This window comes from Glycine max, chromosome 8 (genome assembly GCF_000004515.6).
Source record: "Glycine max cultivar Williams 82 chromosome 8, Glycine_max_v4.0, whole genome shotgun sequence".
NCBI classification, from domain to species: domain Eukaryota; kingdom Viridiplantae; phylum Streptophyta; class Magnoliopsida; order Fabales; family Fabaceae; genus Glycine; species Glycine max.
In genome coordinates, this window is record NC_038244.2 from 11,733,696 (window position 1) to 11,758,992 (window position 25,297).

The 25,297-nt window shown below is 31.6% G+C and overlaps 4 protein-coding genes across 4 annotated transcripts; 2 read left to right on the plus strand and 2 right to left on the minus strand.

Annotated features, from left to right (window-relative positions):
- Positions 1 to 1,598: 1,598 nt before the first annotated feature.
- On the minus strand, positions 1,599 to 4,575 carry LOC100811197 (RNA recognition motif (RRM) domain-containing protein). Its single transcript, NM_001361092.1, has 4 exons — positions 4,235 to 4,575; positions 3,801 to 3,902; positions 3,387 to 3,686; positions 1,599 to 1,997 (listed from the first exon to the last, which is right to left on the minus strand). Exons 1-4 carry the CDS (start codon positions 4,532 to 4,534, stop codon positions 1,959 to 1,961), a joined length of 741 nt encoding a protein of 246 aa, NP_001348021.1. The 5' UTR covers positions 4,535 to 4,575; the 3' UTR covers positions 1,599 to 1,958.
- A 4,651-nt stretch (positions 4,576 to 9,226) lies between these two features.
- On the plus strand, positions 9,227 to 10,038 carry LOC112997602 (FT-interacting protein 4-like). The gene is made up of 2 exons (XM_026129396.1): positions 9,227 to 9,475; positions 9,559 to 10,038. Exons 1-2 carry the CDS (start codon positions 9,227 to 9,229, stop codon positions 10,036 to 10,038), a joined length of 729 nt encoding a protein of 242 aa, XP_025985181.1.
- A 4,982-nt stretch (positions 10,039 to 15,020) lies between these two features.
- On the plus strand, positions 15,021 to 17,417 carry LOC100811720 (60S ribosomal protein L6). Its single transcript, XM_003531380.5, has 4 exons — positions 15,021 to 15,345; positions 16,012 to 16,118; positions 16,882 to 17,063; positions 17,156 to 17,417. Exons 1-4 carry the CDS (start codon positions 15,092 to 15,094, stop codon positions 17,309 to 17,311), a joined length of 699 nt encoding a protein of 232 aa, XP_003531428.1. The 5' UTR covers positions 15,021 to 15,091; the 3' UTR covers positions 17,312 to 17,417.
- A 1,201-nt stretch (positions 17,418 to 18,618) lies between these two features.
- On the minus strand, positions 18,619 to 22,905 carry LOC102661772 (FT-interacting protein 1). Its single transcript, XM_006585279.4, has one exon. The coding sequence runs from the start codon at positions 21,257 to 21,259 to the stop codon at positions 18,824 to 18,826; it is 2,436 nt and encodes an 811-aa protein (XP_006585342.1). The 5' UTR covers positions 21,260 to 22,905; the 3' UTR covers positions 18,619 to 18,823.
- Positions 22,906 to 25,297: the final 2,392 nt, after the last annotated feature.

Below are 25,297 nucleotides of genomic sequence, written 5' to 3' on the forward strand. Positions count from 1 at the left end.
CGCATTTTCCTCCATTGCATGTACACTGGCACCCACTTCATTAGACTCGCATTCACACTAGGTAGCCCGTGATTCATACCATGTTCAGAATTTGGCTCACTTCTACCTATATAATCATCCTCATCAACATTACAAGCAACTTCATCTTCAACAGTTTCAACAGCTTCATCGTTACAATGTCTTGTAACCTCCTCATTCACACCCTGACAATGCCCATCTTCTTCAAAGCATATCTCATGAATATAATCTGGTTTTGAGAATGTGTTCAACATAAATACCCACTTCACATTTTTTTTAACTGCATAAGTGACCAACTCCATTGCATCATTGTCATCCAAAAATGGTTTCAGGTTGCCTTTAAATCTAGCATGCTATGTTTTTCACCATAATTTCACTAACCTATCATAAACTTCACCCTTCAACAATCCCACGACATCAAAGAAGCACCATTCATTTATGTCTTGACCATGATATGTTACGGCTTCACGATCATCATAAATTGAGGATGTCTCATAGTTAAATTTCCCTTTACGATGGAGTGCAACAGTGCATGTTCCTTCAACCATGTTAAATAACCAAGCAAATGAAGAATTTGGGTCTCAAATAAAATCATGTATCTTGACATAACCACTTCAGAAAGGAATACAAAAACAACAATTCAAAAACCCCAATTCCAATACAAACCCAAATTTAGAAATTGCATAGCACACTTTCAAAAATCCAATTTAGCAAATAAAATCCTCATACCATAAGGCACAAACCCAATTTAGAAATTAACAACCACAACCCCAAATTAGCAACCATAAATTAATTAACATGCTAACACACATACATCAACGTTGTCCAAATATGTCACGAGAAGGATGCCTTATGAAACGTCATTGAACCTCAAAAACGAAATATTCTGCTCATACCTTCTACCACACAACACAAACACCATTTGATTCTCACCCAAAGTCGTCCAAACACACTGAAACATTGTTTAGGCCCCCACAAATGTCATTCAAACCAACCAACTACACCGTTCGCATAGCGAGACAAGCCTAACACTATTTGTTACTTTTGGGAAAACTCAAGAATCCAATTTAGGGTTCTATCTATAATAATACAATTTTAAAAAAAATCTACCTCCACTTAAAACGCATGGCAATAACTAACTAAGTTTTTGTCTGGCACATCACCAACATACTTAACGTCATTTTACCAAAAGGAACAAAAAACACAATTTAAAAATTTTAGGAACTAAAAAAAATATTTTTAAATTTCAGAGACTAAAAAAACACACATCCTAAATTCAAGAACTAAAATAGTAATAAGAAAAAAAAGAGTTTTGAATTCCCATTAAACAAAGTGTCCACATTAAATGTCTATTTGAAACTTTACAAGAGTATAATAAATTTAAAATCATATTATGTTCGACTAAAATTGAATATTGAGAATATAGAAAGTTAAGAACAAAAGTCACCTTCCATATTCTATTACTGGAATTGTTAAAAAAAACATGTGAATTATTAATATGGTAGGTTGATATTATCTAAAAAAGGACAAGACTTGGTTAAAATTGGTGAAGGCGTGCTGGATGCAATGACAAACATTTGCATAACGACTCCAAGATTTGCACGTGCATATTCATTGTAACTGAAATTCAGGAAGAAAAAAAATGGAATTGAATACATGCATATATCAACAAGAGTTGCAACACTGAAGCAGAGTAGAAAGGTGCAACAACATGATCATGAAGAAAAAGTGAGGTCTCAATATCCTGGACTAAAGGAGCAATGCCTGCAACAGAAGCATGAAGCACTATTTTTTCGTAGAACCTTATCAACTGAAAATGATTAGGTTTATGCTATACAAGAGACAAGGAAATTTGCTAGTGGTTTCAGCCTCACACAAAGTATACATTGTTCCGGCTAGATGACACGTGGTCAAACATGCTCTCCAACATTGCTAATTCTCTATGCCTTGTTTACACGGATTGTTTGGCCTTCTAACAACTGCAGTCAACAGGTCATCAGACAAATAATAAATCACTTACAGCATAACATTTAGAACTAAACTAATTATTCGTTAAAAGTTGCATATTTTCTGTCTACAAAATTCAGCCCTATTAAAAGGCACAACATGCAAAAGCATCACCAAAAAGGGAGATAGATGAGATGAGATCAGCTATTACATCATTTGGCGATATGGATGTGCACTTCTATGTTTTTGTCTTTATGAGGAAACTAGATAATGGAAATTAAGCAGACCATTTTTTTGTAACTATTATAATTAGGGCTTTTGACTTTTCAATGGAACCCTCACAATATGGGACTAATCCTTTCTCGGGGACTTAGTCACTTGTTCCTTGCCTCTCCCCAATGATATATTTTGCAGGAATCAAACTCAGGTCTTTCTTGACAAACTCAGTGTGTGTTATCAATTAAACTACACCCATTGGATAATTGAGCAAACTATTGTGGTTGTGTCAACAAACATTAATTCCATTCATTACTTATATTTAAAAAAAGTTGATGCATATTGACAGTCACGTTGGGATAAACTTAAGATATGTAATGGACTAAAATATGAAATTAAGTTAGATGCACTCAGTAGATTGTATGCAATATTGCAATATCTATACATTGCTGACCGCAAACTACCCTAGCAAGTATATAAAACCTGCACCACTATTATCCGTGAGCATGATTAGGAAAAGGATGGTAAGAACTAGTTCAGATTATAGAAAAGCGAACAAAATTGGAATGGAAGAAAGAAATTTTTGCCGAACTAGATTCTTTCTTCAATCAAAGTTCACTGGAACTCAAATACAAAGAAGATGAACCAGCAGAATGCAATAGGTCTCTCTTGCCCAGGAATATCAAGAGTATGTTTAGGATTTAAATTTTAGAAGGAAAAGGAAGGACAGATTTTGTATTTTTAAATTAAGAGATATATATTTGTAAAAATAAAGAATAGACCAGGACATTAAATTTCATGCTAATCTATCATTTTTTCTTTTATTATATAAAGTTATCAAAATAAACAATATATTTAATAAAACAACTACCTTCCCTTCCATTTCTCTCCAAAGACCCATTTCCAAACATAGCTTTCTGAATACACTCAATCTGTTTACATCTTACTCCCTATCCCTTTTTTATATCAGTCAATACTAGTGATTAACAGAATTGGTTGCAACTGCCAGATTCTTAACTAATGCATCCCAAGATGGGCACAAGTAGCCTAATGTTCTCCATATCCTTTCTTCTGATGTATGCTTTTCTAATTGGGGATCTAACATGGAAATTCATCCTCTAGGTGTTATATTTAAGGTATCATGTATTTGGGGTATATTTGGATGCCTCGGTTTGCAAATAAACAAGAGAAGTAAACAAACTTACAGAATTGTTGAAAGATGAGATTGCAGCTTCTACATCCTCTTCTGACGAAAAAGTAACAAACCCATATCCACTGGATTTTGAGGTACCAGGGACCCGTGAAACCTTGGCACTAAGAACTTTTCCCTTCTCAGAAAAAAAGTTTTTAAGAGTATCAGTTGTTACTGTTTTGGCCAGATTTCCCACATACACCTTGTGGGGACTGTCAATAAATTCAGATTCCTCAGCTTGGAGTAAAGGCAAATCTGGTGTTGATAAAGGTTTTTCCGTTACGTTTACTTTGACCTCACGTCCTCCAATTTCCTGTCATAGAAAACAGTAAGTTCACAAGTTCTAACAGAGATCTAAAGTCTAAACTGCTGAATGAACATCAGTGATCTTTCTAGGGGTTCCTGTAAATTCTGCAATGAAACTTACAGTGCCGTTAAGTTTCTCAATCACAGCAGTTGCATCCTCAACAGTTTTCATCGTAACAAATGCAAAGCGGCGGCTCCTTCCAGAGTATTTATCATACATAACCTATGAATCATGCATAAAGAAATGTTAATAGTATCCTTGACTAATACTACTTTGTGTGGTATTAAAAACAGAAAATTAAAAACAAGTCACACTCATTGGATTCTCAAATAAAATAATAAGAATTAAAAACAAGTTAATTTTATTTTATTAGAGACTTAGTGTCAAAAAACTTTGCAACACAGGAAAAACTTTGCAACAGAAAATTCAATCCAACAAGCCACACTCATTGGATTCTCAAATAAAATTCAATCCAACACAGGAAAAACTTTGCAACAGAAAATTACAAATACAACAAGTTAAAAAGGAACGAAAGGGCGACAATATGAAAATACCTCAGCTTTCTCAACAGCACCATGTTCTTGAACAATCTTGGCAAGCTCTTCGTTGGTGACGGTGCGGGGAATGTTGCCAACGTAGAGCCTCCTCGCGGACGCCTCGGTCGCGGTGGCCGCCTGTTCCGCCACCGCGGCAAAGGGTGGTCTCCCGAAACCGTGTCGTGTGGTGAGAAGAAGGGGTCGCAAGTGGGTCGTGGAGAGTCTCATGGGAAAGAGAACGTGAGTGGAAGAACTTGATGGGGTTGTGAGGGAAAGAAAATTTGATGTAAGGAGGAAAGAAGAATGAAGAGAAGCCATTGTTGTGTGATGTGTGAGAGTGACGAGGATGTTACGACGCCTTGAGAACAGAGTCGGAGGTTTATCTAAACTAGTTCCGGACTTATCAGTAACTTGTAAAATTATATGTATAATTGTATGTATTTAATTTTGAATGTAAAAATTATTAAATTAAAATTAAAATTAATATGATTAAAATATATAATATATTATATAAAATAATACTGTTTTTTTAGTTTTGATATTTATGATAAATTTTATAAATAATGAAATATATTTAATTTTATTAAAATTATTGGTGTTAGATATGTTGTTAATATAATATTTATAAAAAAATTAAATTATGAAGTAAAAATCTACTAACATATTGAAATGTATTCATAATAAATAAAATTAAAGAATAATTATAAGACTAATTTAGAATATCAGTTTGACAATGTCACATGATAAATGATTTAATAAAAAAATAAGCTGAGAACAAATCAAAGTATATTTGTAGAATTTAGAAAAAAAATTAAACTAAAAAAATAAAAATAAAATATTTTATTTTATGTTTATATATAATTATTTAAGAAAAAGATATAAATGATGATTAAGATAAGCATGAAAATAAAATACTATGAGATTGAATATTATTATTCTTTATTTTTATCATCGTCTTCATCGCATCCCTGTAACAACGATAATCAAATAATATTATAATTATAAATGTGTAAAACATATTTAATGATAACTAAAACTAATATGATTGAAATATATATTATACTTGATAAAATAACACTATTTATTTAGCTCTAATGATATTCATCGTTATTCATGTTTTAAAATTTTATAAACAATGAAGAACAAATTTAGTTTTACTAAGGTTATTGTTGTTAAATATTTTGTTAGTATATTATTTACATAAGACTAAATTATGAAGTAAAAATCTAAAACTATTAACATATTGAGATGCATTCATGGTAAATATATTAAAAAATAATTGATTGACTAATTTGGAGCATGAGTATGAGAATGTCATGTGATAAATGATTTAATAAAAACATGAGAACAAATAAAAAAATTATAAAAAATTAGAAAACAAAATTAAACCCCAAAAAAAAAATATTTAATCTTATGTTTATATATAATTATTTTTTTGAAAATATATAAATGATGGTTAAAATAAGCATATTGTATATTATTCCTTATTTTTATTTTCTAACATCGTCTTCGTCACCATTACCATACATATTTACTTTTTTTTTTTTGAGATTTTGGATGAGTTTTGAGATACCATTTTGGAAAACTTCCTTAAAATATGATAATTTATATATATATATATATATATATATATATATAATGGTATAGACCAAATATCAAAATGACATCATTTTCATATAAAAATGTATATTTATATTTCTATTTTTTTAAAACAGTCTTTATTAATCAAACTTATGTGTTAAAGAATTTATAACAAATAACAAATAACACATATTATTTAACTCACCAATTTAAATTTTTTGATGTTGAATTTAAATATAGTCAATAATATAGAATTTTAAATAATTTTTCTATTATTAATAGATGTTAAAATGATTAAATAATATTGAATTTAATATTATACTTAAGTTTTATTTTTTTTTAATTAAACCACCTGTAATAATTATATATTATTTCTTTTAAAAAATTACTAAATTAATCTTATTTTCACCTACTTTTGTTATTTTTTTTATCATAAATGTCATATTCCTGATCGCATATAATCACTCTGTTAAATACATCTATATATCACGACCAATATCATATATTATTTATGTTTTTTATTTTACCTTTTTTGTGCAGTTATTCATTATAAAATTTATTTAAGAAATGAAATTAAAGAAAAAATTAATTAAGTTAATTTATTTGATAAAAAATATATTGAATAAGATAATATATTTTTAATCTATTTAAATATGAATTTTATTTCAAATTATAGTTTCTTTGGTACACAACTACACATTATTTAATAAATTTTTAATATATCAAGTTATAAATTTGATAAAAAAATAATACATTTTAATTTAAATATTTTGATCAAATTAAATTTAAATTATTTTTTCCATAACTAATATCAACTTTACTACTTAGATTTTAAACAGTAGAATTTTTATTTGCAAAATTATAATAACAATACTTTTATAATAAAAGTTTTATGTAATAATTCACTAAAATTTATGATTAATTTGAATGGTTTACATACCGATCACAAAATGAGAAAGAGATGATGGATTATGTCCCGTCGGTGCAATTTATGAAGCGTTGAGTCATAACATGACCAATTTTTATACTTTTTATGTTTTTCATGTTCATGTAAGAAATTTATTTGTATACTAATAATTTTATTTTGTTTAAATTTAACAAAAGCAAATTATTACTATTGTTTTTTTTACCTTTTTTTATCATCCAATGCTTGCAGATTTTTAAACATAAAATAGATGAAAAGACCTGTTCAATCAAAATTCTTTCGAGATTGAAAGTGTGACGAGATGTTTCAAATTGATTTTTTTTTTTTTTTTGCCTAGAACGATTAAGCTATAATTCTTATGATAATCTTCTCTTCCATTTTAACTCCACGTTTGTATGTGTTTTTTTTTTATTAATAACAAATAAAATAATCTGATTATTATTATTATAAAAAATAAAAGAAAATATATATTTTTTTTGTTATTTCTCAGTGTGTGCAAGGAAGAGTTTTTTTTTGTGTCCTGTACTTTTTTTTAGATTCTAGATTTTTTCAATCACCTAATTTTCTTTATTTCTATAAACTAAATGATGATTAGGGAGAAAAGTTTCTCACATCAAAACTTACGTTATATTTAAATTATTTTTTCCACAGTTGATATCAACCTTACTAACTAGATGTCTAAATAGCAGAATTTTGATTTGTAAAATTACACTAACAACACTTATATAATAAAAGTTTTACGTAATAAGTTCATACGAAATTTCATTCATTTGAAACACTACTGGAAATGTTTATATCAGAATAGTTGCCCTTATGCTTCCTCTTTCGATGTCTGCTACCTTCTTTTCAGAGCATTGACATCCACTTCCATAGTCAGGTTCAATCAAAGCCTAATAAAAATGAAAAACCTCTTTTAAGAGTTGTACTTAAACAAAATGATACAAATCATTTAAATCCAAGGAAGGTAAGTTATGTTCGAGACTTTAACACACTTAAATTTCCTCTTCTTGCCGCCGCCCAAAGATGTGTTTAAAATTTAATAAAATTTTAACTATTTCTAATAGTTACGTGAGAATGGAACCCAGCTCCTCCCCACAAGCCACATTCATTGGATTCTCCAATAAAATTCAATCCAACACAGGAATAACTTTTACAAATACAACAAGTTAAAAAGGAACGAAAGGGTGAGAATATGAAAATACCTCAGCTTTCTCAACAACACCATGTTCTTGAACAATCTTGGCAAGCTCGTTGTTGGTGACAGTGCGGGGAATGTTGCCAGCGTAGAGCCTCCTCACGGCCGCCTCGGTCGCGGTGGCGGGGTGATCTCCCGAAACCGTGTCGTGTGGTGAGAAGAAGGGGTCGCAAGTGGGTCGTGGAGAGTCTCACGGGAAAGAGAATGTGAGTGGGAAAACTTGATGGGGTTGTGAGGGAAAGAAAATTTGATGTAAGGAGGAAAGAAGAGTGAAGAGAAGCCATTGTTGTGTGATGTGAGAGTGACGAGGATGTTACGAAGGAACAATGAAAATTGAGGTTTTGGTTTTGAGAACAGAGTCGGAGGTTTATCTTGTTATCTAAATGGTGTTTGGTGCCGGAGAAGATCCATTTTCGATTTGCATAGATGGATGGTCCGGTTGGCCTCTTCATCGGATTCACTCGTATAAGGTGAATGCATTTAGCAAAAGAATAAATTATATTTTTAATTTATATTTTTAGTGTCTGAATTTTGTAGTCCCTCAATTTACTTTCAATCCTTTTTGTCCTTTGTGTTTTTAATCCTTGGATTTTTTATCGTTATTTTTGGTTTCTTACCTTTTTTTTCAAGTAAAAAGATAGAAAAAAAGAAGTTAAAAAGACTAACAATAAAGATGAAAAATTCAAATTCTAAAACAAATAAATTCAATGACTAAAAAATAATAAACACATTTAAATATGATGAAGCGTCGAGCGTTACCTATTTTATAATAATAATATTATTATGATAAAGAACATACGCCATTGCAAACTGTAATCACTAATCATCATAATAATATGATTCAAGCCCAGGATTTGTTGCTCAAAAACAAGAGTGGCAATATAAGTCGGAGATTTTTATTCAAGGTATCTTGGGGAACATGGCTCTGAGGAGTCGTTCCATGAAAAGCAATACAAATACAATTTGGAATGAGGATTTGATGTTTGTCGTAGCAGAATCCTTTGATGATTCCTTGCTTGTGGAAGTTGTGTGGTTCCTTTGAAAAAGAATGTGGAGCAGAGAATTGATGCCACTCCACCAACTAGTGTATGGCACAACCTTCAGAAGCGAAAGGAAAATGAGGGTGAAGAAGAGGTTGGGTTTTCTAGTAAACTTAATATGAGGATCTCTTCGGATGGAGGGTACCATGTTCTTGATGAGATCACTCACTACACTAGTGATCTTAGGCCAACATCTAAGTATTTGAGCAAACCCAGTTTTGGTGTTCTGGAATTAGCTAGGAATTCTAAATGTTGTGGGGATCTCTCCAATGAAGAAGAAAAATCGCACTTATGCCTATTGTGTAGCTAAGTATGGTCCCAAGTGGGTGAAGACGAGGACTATTATAGATAGTCTTTCTCCAAAGTGGAATGAGCAATATACTTGGGAAGTGTATGACCCTTGCACTGTGATCACAATTGTTGTGTTTGATAATGGAAAATTACACTCACTCTTATCTGCTTATAAACCTGCACACACAAGGAGCCAGGAAGATGGGGGAAATTCAATTGGCTGTGAGGTTTTCTTGTTTATCTTTGTTAAGTGTTTTGCAAACTTATGCACAACCTTTGTTTCCAAGGATGCACTTTGTCGATATTTCAGTTGGATAGTTTGAGGAACCAAGTTGCTGCAATCACTACATTGAGGTTCAAAAGGGCTGAAGCACCACTTAGTAAAGAGGTTGTGGAGTACATGCTAGACGCGGGGGAAAATGTGTGGAGCATGAGGAGGGGGAGAGCTCAATTTCACAGGATTGCTGTTCTTCTAAATGTTTTGGTCTTTGTTGCTAAACATTTTGACGAGAAAAAAATTACCACGGTGCTTAGCTACTTCATGTTTCTCTATGTTGTTTTCTGCCCATGGATAATTTTGCCATCAACGATCTTATTCCTCCTTTTGGTTGGGATTTGGTGCTATAGAACATGGCCAAGATATCCTTCCCATACGGATATCAAATTGTCTCATGTTGATACAACCACTGTTGAGGAATTAGAAGAAGAATTTGATAATCCTTTTCCATCTAAATTTAGTGGTGATAATCTGAGAACAAGACTCACACTCCCCCACTCATCTTTGTGGTGAAATTCTCTAAGTCTATGATAAATTTTTTAGAAAATGTGTTTTGATGCCAAGTATTCTCGTTCTTGGATTTTGAAATCATATTTCTGCTAGTTAATAATAAGCCTTTGACATATTTCTTAAAAAATGCCTATCTTAAAATGTCTTCTATTGGTGGGAAAAGAGGGCAAAAGGATTTGCAGTTGGAAAAATCTAAACTTAATTTGGAGAGTAAATTTGGTTTAGTGATGGTTATTTTCAAAAGTACATTTGTACATTAAAATTTTGTTTGGAAAGTAAGTTTTGTAGAAGTAAGACATGAATTGCTATTTTAAATAATTGAATTTGCAAATATAAGTTTAACTCAAACTAAATTTACAAACTTTAATTTAAACATGCACTTTGTATCACACTTTGTATCATATAGTTTGCTTTAAAACCTAGTTTATATGCAACATAGTGCATTTAATTCTCTTGCACAAGTTGTTACTAAATTTAACTAATCTTAAATATATTTATCATATCTGATAAATTAATAAATTTTATTTTGGATCCTTAATAAAAAAAAATTATTTTGGATCCTTAATAAAAAAAATTTACATTGAGTCCTGATGATGAAGTGAAAATTTAGGTTTTGGTCCTTCTTATTTTGTTTTAGTGCTTCTAAGATATTTTTATTTTATTTTATTTTAATCCTTATAATAATTTATTCATTTTGTTTTAATCCTTTTGAAAAATATTTTGTTAGGGATTAGTAACAAATTATCTATAAATTTTAGAGACAAAAATGAAAAAATAAACATATTAAAAAGACAAATAAAATAATAAGAATTAAAAACAATTTTATTTTATTTTATTAGAGACTTAGTGTCAAAAAAAATATTAGGAACTTAAAACAAAATTTGTTAATTTTTTAGGAAACCCAAAACATATTTAAACCATTTAATTAATATGATCGCATCCAACAATTATTTTGATGACAAGAGAAAAAGCCTCCTTCCTAACCAAACATCTTATCATTTTTCTTTAGTTGAATGCGTAGGTAGCTACAATAACGTCTTATATTGTAATCTTTTAGGATTTAATTTTATAAAAGCTATTTCTTTTTCCAATATATCATAACCATATTGCTCAAACTCTATCAATCTTAATAAAAATCTGTATTCATACAATTTCTTAGGTAAGCAAAATACACAATAAAGAAAAACAAATAAATAAAAAAAGAGAAGTATGTAATAGGATATTTTTTATATATAAATATGAAGGAAAAAGTAAGAATAAAAAATGAGAGGCATGTAATAAGATAGATTTTTTTGGCACATATGTGATAAGATAGTTGATACAATGAAGATAAATAGAAATAAAAAATATTGTACAAGTAATATATATAACTTAACTTAATTACCAATAAAATCTAAAGAAGAAGAAAATCCAAGATTCTACCACATGTGCATTCACGTTTTACTTCACTAATTAAGCAAATTAATGTCATTTTTTAAAATATATTTATGATTATATAGGCATGAGTATGTTAATAAATAATAGCAAATTTAATGATATAATCATGGATTTTTCACGATGATGATCTTTTCATATTTTAATCTGGTTCAAGACACTTAAATAATCTGGTTCAAAATTTTAGACCCTCGATCTTCATCCTTTAGGAAACTCATAATCCTTTCTCTAATTTCTAAAATTACGAATCTGGGCACCTCCCTTCCCGTTAATTACATTCATACAATATTATAATTGGTAGAAATGCTTGGGCTTGTAGTGAAGTTTATGCTATCCTTATTTTTACGAACAGGGAAGAAAACTGGCGTCACTTTAATAATCTCCCTTTTACATTTTCCCTTCCTTATATGGCTTTTGGTGTTCTTAATTACATATAAGCACGTCTTCCTTCAAAAGTTCACGGAGGCGATCTCTCTTACAAGTTTGAAACTATGGTGGATAATTGTTAGTTTCTGGATTTTGGTGCAATTGTAAAGTGGGAAACATGTAAGGAATTAGTAGTATCTCTACCAATACTTTGAATACAATAATTTTTTTTAAAAAGGAGAATAGAATTTTCGTTTTCAATAAATATTTTTATTTTATAATTTAAAAAATAAATTTAGAAAAATATATCTATCCATAATGGATATGATTTTGGTAACCATGTTCGTCGTCCTTCCATTAATTTATTATACTAATTAATTTGATCAATTTGATAACACATGTAAAACCGTAAAGATGTCATCAAATTGATAGAAAAATCAATTTATTCTAAAATAGACGTTAAAAAAGATCAATATAAAAAATTTAAATTTAAGAGATTAAATTAAAAGAAAAATTAAGAAAAAAAATATTTAAACCTAACATCTGGTACCACCCGTACGCAGTAGAATATTTTAATTTTAAGAGAAAGATCGAATTGTTAACATTAAAATATAAAAAAGTTGTCGGAAAAAATTGTTAACATTAATAATATACAAAGATAAAGATATTTGGTAAGTTCTGTGTTCCATCTTCATTTACAAATTAGTTTTTTTTAATCTCTTGTATATTATATTTAGCTGTGGATTATTATTTTATAAATTAAATAACTAAACTTTGACAAAAAAAAGGACAAAACTTAAATTTTAACATAATCTTTTCCATCTTCTTCCATGCCACACACATAATTGAGTTTTTTCAATTTAAGAGAAAGTTAACGTCCAGTGTCACACAAATGGAGCAAAATAAATAATAATAAAGACTCTTACATATTAAAAACTTCATAAATATGTTACGTACATACATAAATAATTTGTTTTGCATCCACACCAATTGAGATAAGTAAGAGGGATTTATGTCAGAATTAAAATCCTATGTCTCCCAGGCACATAGAATAATGCTAATCATCATGATCTTCTCCATCTTCTTGGTACTCTTTCTTCAAATCCTATGTCGATCTTCTCAGACATATGGCCTGGGTGGTTGAGCAGTGTTTCTGGATTATATTGTATGGTAATGCAGAGAGAGTGGCCAAAAAGTTTGATGAGGTCATTCAAGAACATATGCATATGAATCGTCGTCAGAAAGGAGCATAGTGATTTTGTTGTGGACGTTTTGCTTTCGATACAAAGGCCAAACGAATTTGGCTTATTTAATATAATGCTATTACTATATTAATTGAATGTTATATTTATATATTACTAACTTACTAAAACTAATTATCTAATTAATTTATTTTTACTTTGAAATCCTATAAAATTATTTATACTTAAAAATCATATAAAATATATTTAAATAAATTTATAAATAAAAATTTACTGATCACTATTTATATTAAAGGTTACAATTTTTATACCAAAAACAAATTTACATTTAATGGTTAATATATTCATTATAATGCAATATTTTGAATCTATGTATAAATTCATTTATTAATATGTTTATTACAAAATACTTTTAATTTAATTTATCAATAATATCATAAATAGAGGAGATAATCCTACAAAGATTATTATTTGTAATAAAACTCTTTCTTAAAATATTTCACATAAGTACATACCAAAACTCAATATATTAAAATTAAAGTCAAATGGGTTATTTAATATTTTTTTCAATTTAAATTTTTATCTTTTAAAAAATTAAAATAGACCTTCCTTCCATGCAAAATTATCGTCATTAATAATTTAAAAATACTAGGCATTAAAAACCGCTGTTTTTCTCGGTTCTTCCCTTTCCCCTCATCTTGTTTTCTCTCTGAAACTGGAACCCAAAACCCTCTCCCCCTTACTCCCAACTTTATTTCATTAATCCACCCAACAATAAACCACAATCTTGAATGCAGATTCAAGGAACTTTCTTTTTTGGTGGATGACTTTTTCATGGGTTGGTAAAATATGAATATTCTCATGGATTCCATTTTTCCTTTTTCTCTCACTATAGTTTAGTGATATTTTGTTTTGTATTCCTAATTAATAGTATATGTAGATGAGTTTCTAATCTCCGGGGGCAGAGGATTTAAAAAATAGGTTGGACTTTTGTTTATAGGATGAAAATCCTATAAAATTGTTTTTACTTACAAAACATTTTGACATAAATATATAATATTTATATTATGATGAATTTATTAAATATATTTTTACTACAAAACAATTTCAAATTACTTACTAAACAAACTCTTTCGTTAAGTATTTAACACATGTGAATACTAACAATTCAATAATATTATAAATTAAAATAATTTTAATTATGATAAAACCTCAATTATCATTCACAGAAAATTGTTTTACTCAATAATTTCATAAATAAATGTTTTTTAATAATATTTATATTTTGCAGTTGGAATTTGTATATTAAAAATTAATTTAAATCTAATTAGTTAATATATTTTTCATAAAATAATATTTTTGCCTTTAAGTTTAATAACTTCATATACAAATTTGTTGTTACTTAATAGTTATATAATAAAGTTAAATATCATTTTACGTAATTATATAATAAATATTTTAATATTAATTCACAAATATATTTTTATTACAAAACACCACATACTCATAATATCATATAGTAAATTAATTTTAATAGTGTTGATTTTGTACATAAATATATAATTAATATATTAAAATAAAATTTATTAACATGGAAACAAGGCAAGAGCAAAAACAATGATTTCAGTTCCCAAATATTTTATAGCAGACAATGATTTAACTAGCTTCAAAATCAGGATTGAGTTGATTTTTTTCTGCTTAATTACCATATTTAAAAAAAAATGTAAATACTAATTATGTTTGTTTTAATATGAAAATTTATTTTTTAAGTAAACGCAGTTTAAAAATACGTAAAAAAATAAAAAATGAGAATGACACATGAATATGTTGTTAGTTAAAAAAGAAAAGTGAGCAATAGAGATAGCAAAACAGTCAGTGTAGTTCGCATGGGCCTTTTAGTCCACGAAAGTATTTTCACAAAGCCCGGCCCAATAGAAACATCAACCCGGTGCGTTTTCAGGCGCTTATATAAACCAGAGTTAGGGTTTTGCGTCACAAGCCTCAGTCTCAACACAGAAGCAGAAGGAGGAGAAGCAGAAAGAGGAGACGAAGCAATGGCGCCGAAGAAGCCCCGAACCACGTCGAGGAACCCTGATTTGGTCAGGGGAATTGGCAAATATTCGAGGTCGCAGATGTACCACAAGAGGGGCATCTGGGCCATCAAGGCCAAAAACGGCGGTGTTTTGCCCCTCCACGATCCCAAGCCCAAACCCGAGGCCCCGGCCCAGAAGCCGCCCAAGTTCTACCCGGCCGATGACGTGAAGAAGCCCCTCGTCAACAAGCACAAGCCCAAGCCCGCGAAACTCAGGTGCTTGGTTTGATAGTGCTAAATGTTAATTTCATTCGTTGTTTATATGATGCTGTGTGTTTGTGTTTAATGTTTTTATTTGTTTGATTTGATGTGGGTTTCTTCTTTTTTTAGTGGTTTTATGATTAGAAAAAGTTAATGTTAAAAAAAGAGTTTTGTTTGGAAACTTGTTTTTGAGCTGCTGGGAGGTGGACTGTGGTGCAGGTTTAAATGTAAGTGAATCAAGGGAATGTTAGATGTTAGCTGGGAAAATGATCCTTGTGTGTTAATAATTTGAGTTGTTATCTATGATGGTTTTTTTAGTGGTTCTATGGTTAGAGAATGTTAAAAAATTATTTTTTTGTGATTATTTATTTTGAAGATTTGGGGTTGGAAGGAAGGAGGTGCAGATTGGGATTAAGGTAGTATGCCAATTCTAGATGTTAGCTGGTAAAATGAACACTTGGTTGTTCTAATAATTTAATTTGAATTTTTTTAGATGTATTGGGTACTGTTTTTGTTATAGCATGGGAAATGGGATATGAGGTGTAGATGGGTTTGGAATAAACAAGATGTTGAATAATAAAATGAATTTTTCTCCCATAAAACAAATCCCATTCTTATGAATTTTAATGTGTCTCTTCATTTAAGTGTGGGATCTTATATTTGGTTTGCTTTGATTTTCAGGGCTAGCATTACTCCAGGGACTGTTCTGATCCTGCTTGCTGGGAGGTTCAAGGGAAAGAGGGTTGTTTTCTTGAAGCAGCTTCCATCTGGATTGCTTCTTGTAACAGGTGTGTGATGAGATTAATTTCTATTCAATTAGAGTAGAGACCACAAATATCATTTAAGGGAGAGGAGATAATCCTACTAAAGATTATTATTTGCAATAAAACTCTTTCTTAAAATATTTCTCATAAGTGCATATTTTGTTTTTTTTCACTTGTGTATTGATCTAACAAAAAATCAAATCAAATTCAAATAACACAAGTTTAGCCCTTTGCCAAAAAGCCAAAGAACCTAGGTGCCGAGCTACAAATGCATTACAAAGTACATGCTTAGTTATTCTGATTGCTCTTTTGTATTCTCATTTTACTTGTGGTCATTATACTTAATTGAGTTATTCTGATTGCTCTTTTGTATTCTCATTTTACTTCTGGTAATTGATTGATTGACAAATGCCCCCTCTTATGTTTGCTGTTGGCTGCTTCTTCAACATGCTTAGTTATGTTTTTGTAAAACATAATGTTTAGGGGTAACAATTGCTTCCCTCTGCCCCTACCCCCAAAACCCCCAGAATAAAGTCTCTGGTAGTGAGATTTTTATTTTACACAAGCTATTCCAAACTGAGACTTAATATAGTGTCTCTTTAGATTATTATTTTTCATTGTAAGTTCTTTGCATTTTCTAATTAGGTTTAGATGTGCATTGATGATTGTAGTTGCTTTCAAATTGTTACTAATATGTGCTTCCCTTCAATTAGTGGGTCTTGCCATGTGATCTGTACCTTCATTGAAATGTTGTCTTTCTTATCTTTTAGTATCTTTGCTGTTTTAGGTCCCTTTAAGATCAATGGGGTTCCTCTGAGAAGGGTGAACCAATCGTATGTTATTGGTACATCCACAAAGGTGGATATCTCTGATGTCAATGTTGATAAATTTGATGACAAGTACTTTGCCAAGGAAGCTAAGAAAAAGAAAACAAAGGGCGAAGGCGAATTCTTTGAGGCAGAGAAGGAGGTTAGTTTGACAATCGTTTTGTTTTGATGTTTCCCATATCTTGAGTTGCTTCTATGATGCCGATCTCTATTATCATTTTTTTTCCATTGTAGGAGAAAAATGTGCTTCCCCAAGAAAAGAAAGATGACCAAAAAACCGTGGACACTGCTTTGTTAAAGGCCATTGAGAGTGTTCCAGAGCTCAAGTCTTACTTGGGTGCTAGGTTTTCCTTGAAGGCAGGAGTGAAGCCCCATGAGCTAGTTTTCTAGAGTGCTAAAATTATTTTCCTCATTCTGTTTTGTCGAGCTTGTTCCCAATAGTTGTACTGTTTTTTCATCATGGTAATGAACATTGTTCAAGAGTTTTTTCTTTCTAGTAGTTTTATTCTTCTGTAGTTCTATAAAAAAAATGAAATAACATTATATGCCAGTGCCTTATACATTATTGATAATCGATTGTGACGTTATCTGACTTTTAATATGCGTATCTTTTACACGTGGTTCTTTGTACTTCGTAATGCATTAGTAGCTCGGCACCTAGGTTCTTCGGCTTTTGGCAAAAGGGATAAACTTGGGTTATTTGAATTTGATTTGATTTTTGTTAGATCAATACACAAGTGAAAAAAAAACAAATATGCAGCTCTGCTTAAATTTTATTCTAAATGGAGGATTATTAAGGAGTAATTTATTTCCTTCAGCATGTTAGAAAATTGAAACGGCTGAAAGATAGAGATGAAAGAAAAAAATCGTTCTGATTCATTGATGAAATTAGTTTTTTTAACCAATAATTTTTTTTTTAATTTAATTTGGTCCTTTAAAAGTGATTTAATTTGGTCAATAATGTAAAGAAATTGTAGATGAAATTGAATTAGTTTTAAAAATAAGAGTAGTAAATTAAATTCAAAAAAATTAAAGGAATAAATTGAATTTAAATTATAAATTAGAGAAAAAAAATTAATTTAACATTGATTTTTATGTCTTTGTATATGTATACCTTTTCAAGCAAGAAATTATAAGCATTAATTTAAAAAATAGTAATGGAAATGATAGCATGTGCATGTATAATAAATTATGTAATGGGATCTAATTGAATTGATGTGAATTTTTAATTCTTACTGATTAAAAAAATAGTAAATTATGTACACGGTAAACCTTATTCTTTGTCTTAGTGGTATACTATTTGGATTAGAGGATTATTTGAAAAATTATTTGGTGGTACTAGACATTAATCTCTACGTAATTAATCATTATGTTTCTTTTTTAAAATTGAAAATTCTGGGACCTTATTTTCTGTTCTATTGAGATTCGCTAGTGATACATTTATTTATACAAGTTGAGATGACCACGACCAAAACTATGTTGAGATTACTACCGTAGATTGACCTCAGATATTTTTTCTACTATATAGTCCATTTAAACAAATGATGTTGGACTTGGACCAAGAAAACAAATAGCGGTTTTCATTAGTATCCTTTAACCGCATGTCAAACTTACAACTAGCAATTCGCATAATCAGATGCGAGTCATCATTGATATTGTTATTGCCTAGAAAAATTTACAGAACTGACAAACTAGGAAACATACAACCATTTCAACTTTTTACAAAAGTATAAATTCAGTGATGCACAATCTTAATCAGTTAATCTGTGGTCTAACATTTATGTCAAGTAACATTGTGAGAAACATTGATGTTAGACATCAGAAATGCCATGAAGTTACAAGTGAAAAGAAAACTACACGAACTGAATAAAATCCACACTGAAGCCTTAAACTTAGCATCACTCACAGCATGCTATCTGTTCTAGCTGGAAGCCTCTTGAAGAAGTTGCTTGGCACAGAAGGAAGCTTGCTGCGAAACTTTGGGTGCCGCAGATAGTACAAGCCTGCTACCATAGCCACCACTTTTGGTGGTGTTGCATAGAGAACCACAGCAGAACAAAAGCTGAACACTACAAAGAGGCTGGTTGCTCTTGTGTCTCTCCAACTCAGTAGAGACTGAAACCTCTCTCCCTGTGTTGCTATGTCCCCAACAACTGTTTGAATCCTTCCTGCCACACTTCTAAGTCTGTCATACCTCATTCTCACCACATCATGTGGTCTAGAAGTTGGGAATGTATCGAACTCTTCATCGAGTTCATCGGGTTGAACAACTTCTGCCCATGAGAGTTTTGTGTCCATGTGGGGTGGGTGTCTAGGCCTAAACCTATAGTTCCACAGGCCAATCAAGAACATGTAGAGGAACAAGGTTGGAAGTATCAATTCAGGGTAGCAAATGAGTATTAGGAAGAGAATGTTAACTAGGATTGATGTGATGGGGTTCTTCCAATGGCAAACTTGGGTAAACCATTGCCCCATTGTGATGAATCCAGAGAAAAGTGACATGATTCGGAAGAAGTTGGCTTTGCTTCTTCTCATGCTCCACATATGGGAATCAACATCTAACATGTACTCTACTACCTCCTTCCTGAGGGGAGGTTCAGCTCTTCCAAGCCTAACAGCTACAATGTTCATGGCTTGGTACCTCAAACTCTCTACTAGGTTAACGGTGAAAGGGCGAAAGTAATGCAGCTTTGGAAGCAAGGGTTGGCCATAAATGTAAACCATGTTAGCCAGTGAGAGGCTAGTGAACCTCACTGCTAGCTGAAGCTCACCCATTTTCTTGACACCATGAGGGTGCAAAACAAGAAGTGGATAACTATGAGTGTATATCCTATGAGCTTCAAGTGTTGAGAGCCTAATTCTTACCTTTCCAATTCTTGAATCCCTGGCTGCAGTGCCAGCAGTGGCTTTTTCCCCTCCACCTAAATGGCAGTTGTCAAAGACACCAAGTGTTATAACAGTGCAAGGATCATAAACCTCCCATGTGTATTGCTCATTCCATTTTGGACTAAAAGTGTCAAGAATTGTTCTGGTTCTGACCCATTTCTGGCCATACTTGGCAACACAGTATGCATCCAGGGTGCCACGGCCATCCCTCATCTTCATTGGGAGGAGTCCTTTTGCTCCTAAGATGCCTACTTCAAGCACCCCAATAGGCTGCTTCCATAGCTGTCTAGCTGTTGGTCTTTGGTCACTGGAGTACAAAGTGGACTCATCAAGGACATGGTATCCACCTTCAAGGGAAATTCTTAGGTGAATCCTGCTTGAAAACTTGAGCTCATTTCTCCTATCAGCTTCCATCATTCCAAAACCAAACTTCTGAAGATTGAACCAGCGCGAATGAACTGGCCGGTGGTCTAGCTGCTTCTCAAAGAGGGTCAGTGGCAAGATTATCTTACCAAGTACTTCATCTCTTGAAGGGTTCACTCGATCCTCCACAGTGATTGTCAACTGCTCCTCAAATGGTTCAGCTGCCACAAATACCAAATCTTCATTCCAAAGTGGTGTGGTTGTTCTACTTGGACATATCTTGGTCCTCAACACTTGGCTCCCCATCTGAGCCTTGACAAAAACCTCTGGCAGCCGGTTTCTGTCACTTGGTATCACATCTTGTGCTTCAATGACATTCACCCTTAGATACCACAGTTTTGGTGACACATAAACCTTTGATCTGACATTGAAAACACCCTCTCCATACACAGTGGCAGCATCAGAATGCCATGCCTCTGAGAAGGCTTCATCAGCTTGAGTTCCCATCCACACTGCAAGCATGATATCACCCCTCACCTTCCCTTCTCCTCGCCGGTCCTCGAGTCTGTACCACTGAGGAGCCAGTGGACTGTCTGGGGGAACTCTGGTTGGAACCTCATTGAGATCAAATGCCACCCTTCCAATATAATCATCTCTTCCCAGCATTTCTCTGTCTTTCACAATGACTTCCAAAACAGAAGATTGAAATCTGTCTTTGGAGAAAGCATAGACTTGGTTCCATTCCGGGTTGGTTTTCTTCTCTATGTGCTTTGTTCTTCCTTTGTAGTTCCCCAGCTTCACTTCCACATAAGGATCACAGCTTGAGGTGAGAGTGCTGGGGGAAAGATCTTTGGCTTTCACCACCCTAACATACAGATAGAACATCTGCTCAACAAGGTCATGTGTGCTTGAGAATCTTTCACCACCACTCATCCACCCTCTTGTGGCATTAGGCCACCGCTCCCCACCAAGCTGTGGATCGGTCTCCCTCAGATTGTAGTCTTCATCATGGCTACTAGGATGGACTTGAGGACCAACTGGGTGCATTGTGACTGGAGCACCTCTTTGTCTTCTCTTTATTGAAATCATTGGCTGCTGAATGCTGATGAACTTGGTGTTTGTGTATTTTCTGTGTTATATCTCTGGGACAGGATCTATGCTTTCGTCTTTTGGATCTTGATCAGTATCAATGCCACTAGACTGAGCTGTTGAAGAGTGGAAATTTGTCACTGCAGCTGAGTTTACTTTCTCAGCTTCTTCTGTGATTAATTTTGGGGTCAGCTTCTGATGTTATGTCAGTAAGCTCTATATTTTCTATGGTTGGGGGTGGACAATGAGGAAGATTAGTAATGTTGGAATTTGGATTTGGATTCCGGTACTTTTGGTGAAGTTGGAGATGAAAATTTTCTAATTCTGAAGTAATAAAGGAAGAAAGAGCTTTGGTTTTGGACTGTGATGATGCAATATAGATTTTCAGGTCAATCTCACCCTTTACAGAAGAGAAAAATCACTTCTTCTCTAAAGGGTAAGTTTGATAAACTTCCTCACCTTCATTAACAAGATTAGAGCAAGGAATTCTTACCCTTCCAAGGAAGTTTCGGCCCGGAATAGGTCTCCTCTCATGGTAGACTAAGAGATTTCAATAGTTTGGTGATGTTAAGATTTGGTTGCATCCAAATGGAATAACAGTTTGTAATTCCAAGTGGGGTTGAGGTTCTTGGGACAATTCTAGTTCTGCTTAGTTGGTTTTCAAAGTCTACTTATTCCACAAATGTACTTGCATATCATGATCAACAATGATCTCCACCACCACCTTTCATATCCTTTTCTTCCTTGTGTCTATGCCACAGGAAGCTAAAGCTTATGTGGCTATCCACAAGTAACCCAATATTCGATTCTGAAGCAACCAAATTCTACTTAAGAAGGCAACAGATGGAAGAAAACACAGTAATGATTGTCTCACTTTCCTACACAATAGAAGCCCTCACTACTTCTTTGGTTTAAGAAAGGAATAATTTGATGAAGAAGCTGCATGAGCTTTAGTAATCTTAATATGAGAAATTAGAAAATGATGGATAAAAAGCTACATATTGAACTAACATAAAACTGGGCCATTGTTTCACTTTATGTATGGAGGGTCGTAATTATTAGAGTCTTATCTTAATAACTATAAAATACATGAGACTATTTACTTGGTATCAAACGTAGAATGTTAAATGGTGAATAATGTAACAGTAAAGGCTTTTGATTTATTTTTACCTAGGTTTTTGTTAAGGTAATGTAGTTACTTAATGAATAGGGTTATTTGCTTAAAGGGAACTAGTTGAAAGGATCAGTTCTTTCTTCTATGTGCAGCAATGCCAAAGTAGAGAAAAAGGACATGTGTAAGGCAGATTTGAATCTGCAAGAAAGCAAAGGTGGCTTAGCTCCAAGGGCTTGTGTTGTGTGACATTGCCCAAAGATGCTTTCCCTTGTGCTTTATTTTCCTTCTCTTTTTAAGAGTGTATATTATAGTTATATTTTCTCTCTTCTATCTTCAGATTGCTTACATTTTTTATTTTATCTTTTTACCACTCACTAATCCCTGCCAAAAGTTGTCATAGGTGCTTTGGTGTCAATTTTTTAGCTGGGATTGGTCATTGACACAACCTACAAAGGATGGGCAAAGAACAAAGGGTGATGCGGTGACATAAAATTTTTAACTAAAAGTTGGTTCTGGCTATAAGATACACACTGATGCTTTTTAAAGTTGTACATTTCTTCCTGGGATGAATCTATGCCTCGAGATTAGAAAGTTTTCTTAGTTACGGAATTTATCACGTGTACAAATGTAATTAGATCTAACTCATGTTTTGGAGATGACTTAAAGGTTTTAATACGAATTTATTGAGACACACTGATAAAGGTTTTAATATTTCCATTTAATAATAAATTGTCATATTTCATACTATAATTGAAAATTGATAAATTCTGAAACAATTATTTTAATATTTTGTTTGGAGTTTTTTTTGGACCACAAACAATTTTGTTAGAACAAGTTCAATTATTATGGGTGACAAAATTTTTCTTTTCAATATTTAACACAATTATATATATTCAGGATTTTAACTTGAGATCACTGGTTAAACTAAAATAGTCTCACATCAATTGATTCAGGCATTTAATGATATTTTTGTTTGGATCAATAGAGATGAAAAAATTTAAAAAGATGAAATTAATAAAACAGAGTGAAAATTTGTGTTTTTTAGATGGGTAGAGTAAGAAAGAAAGAAGTGGAAATTTTTTTCTCCAATTATTAAGATGAGTAGAAAAGAGAATGGACAAATAAAAAATTATATGAATTTTTTTTACGTTGATTAAAAAGGTAATTTTTTACTTTATTGTTTTCTAACAAAAATTATATTTATTATTGCTTTTTTAAATATCTTCATTTAATATGTACGTATATCGTAAAATGTAATAATTCATCGTTACATGATAACTAAATAATATAGTGGAAGACTTATTTTAGTTTATTTCAAACTCTTCAATTAATTTATGTATAAAAATCAACAGCTAAAACCTTATCATTTTAAGATAACAATCCATATATAACATAATCAACTAAAAAAAACTATGTTACACAAGTTACAACATCACAACAACTCTACACACATCCATATATACACGTGTACAACTCTTTAGAAAGGTAAATATCTTAAATACCTAGTTAACACTATACATAAAAATATCAAATAAAAGAAAAGAAGGATCATGTATTTTACGTCCATGAATGTCTATATATGATGTCTCCAAATGAAATATTCACCTCCCAATCATTTGATTCCAATAACATAATGTTTTAGGTCATTATAAACATAATTTCATGTGTCACAATGTAAGGATAAACTTATCAAATATAAATACTTACCAATTTAAAACTCAAAAGATAATAATTATCTAAAGTGTATCAATTTCAAAACATGGCAGTCGAAAACAAAACGTGGTTGGATAAAGTAGCTGTGAGTTGATTTTATAAGTGATTTTAAAACACTTTAACCTTAGTTTTGAAAACAATAAAAGAGATTTTATAATTCATGTTTTTAGTTATGAATCAAACATCAAGAATGCATCTCGCTCAATCTGGGGAGATCCCTCAACTCCAACAACAATCTCATATTCCATAGCAGAGTTTGATCTGTACTAACATTGCCTTCCTCATCATCTGTGATATCGTTGATTACATCACCTAGAAACCCATCTATCTGCGAGCATTGCACCGAATCCACCATTGCTTCCTCCTCTTTCTCACACTTTCTTCCATCTTCAACATATTTTTCTTCTTCTCTAGACCAAATCAAATCACAAATTGGGACGTAAGTCATAACCTATATTTAACAGTCGCGTAAACAAAGGAAACCTCAACTTTTGAAAATTGTAGGTTTCGCCTATCAAATTGCTCTCCTTCGTCAAATCCTAATTGTTGCTCTTGCTTCAACCAGATTGACTTGAGTTATGTAGTTTTGTTTACACATAGATTTGTTGAATTTGAGTGCGAAAGAATGTAGAGTATGAGGAAACAGATATTAATGAAATTTGCGACTTTTATAAAAAAATATGGAAAAAAACAGTTTTGTCACCATATGTTAATGGAAGTGGAGATGTATTTGTTATTCAATACATTTGGTATCATTTTTAACAAAATAAAAAGGTGTAGATTTGTAAACCGTAAATAATTAGTTTTTGTTTTAAAAAATCCCCAGTTTTGGATAGCTGACTAGTTGGTGTGTGGAGAATGAAGATAAATTTGCAAAGAATTTTACAAATTTGAAACTAAAAGTTCAAAATGAAAACTAATTTTAATTTTTAAATATTTTGAAACTAAAAACTAAAAATGAAAACCCTCCAACAAGGCCTAAGTAATAACAACATTTAGTGCATCCATTATAAAGGCAACAATTACAAAAAGCGGGATTGAATTATAATTTAAAAATTTTTGGCAAGCGTTTTTATAAGACCAAGTTATTGGCTATTGATACAAAGTTTTCACAAAAAACCTTTTATGTCATACAAAACTTTGAGCTAGTTTGGAAACATGTGTTTTGAAATAGATGAAAGCACAACCTTAGGTAAGTTAAACAAATAAAG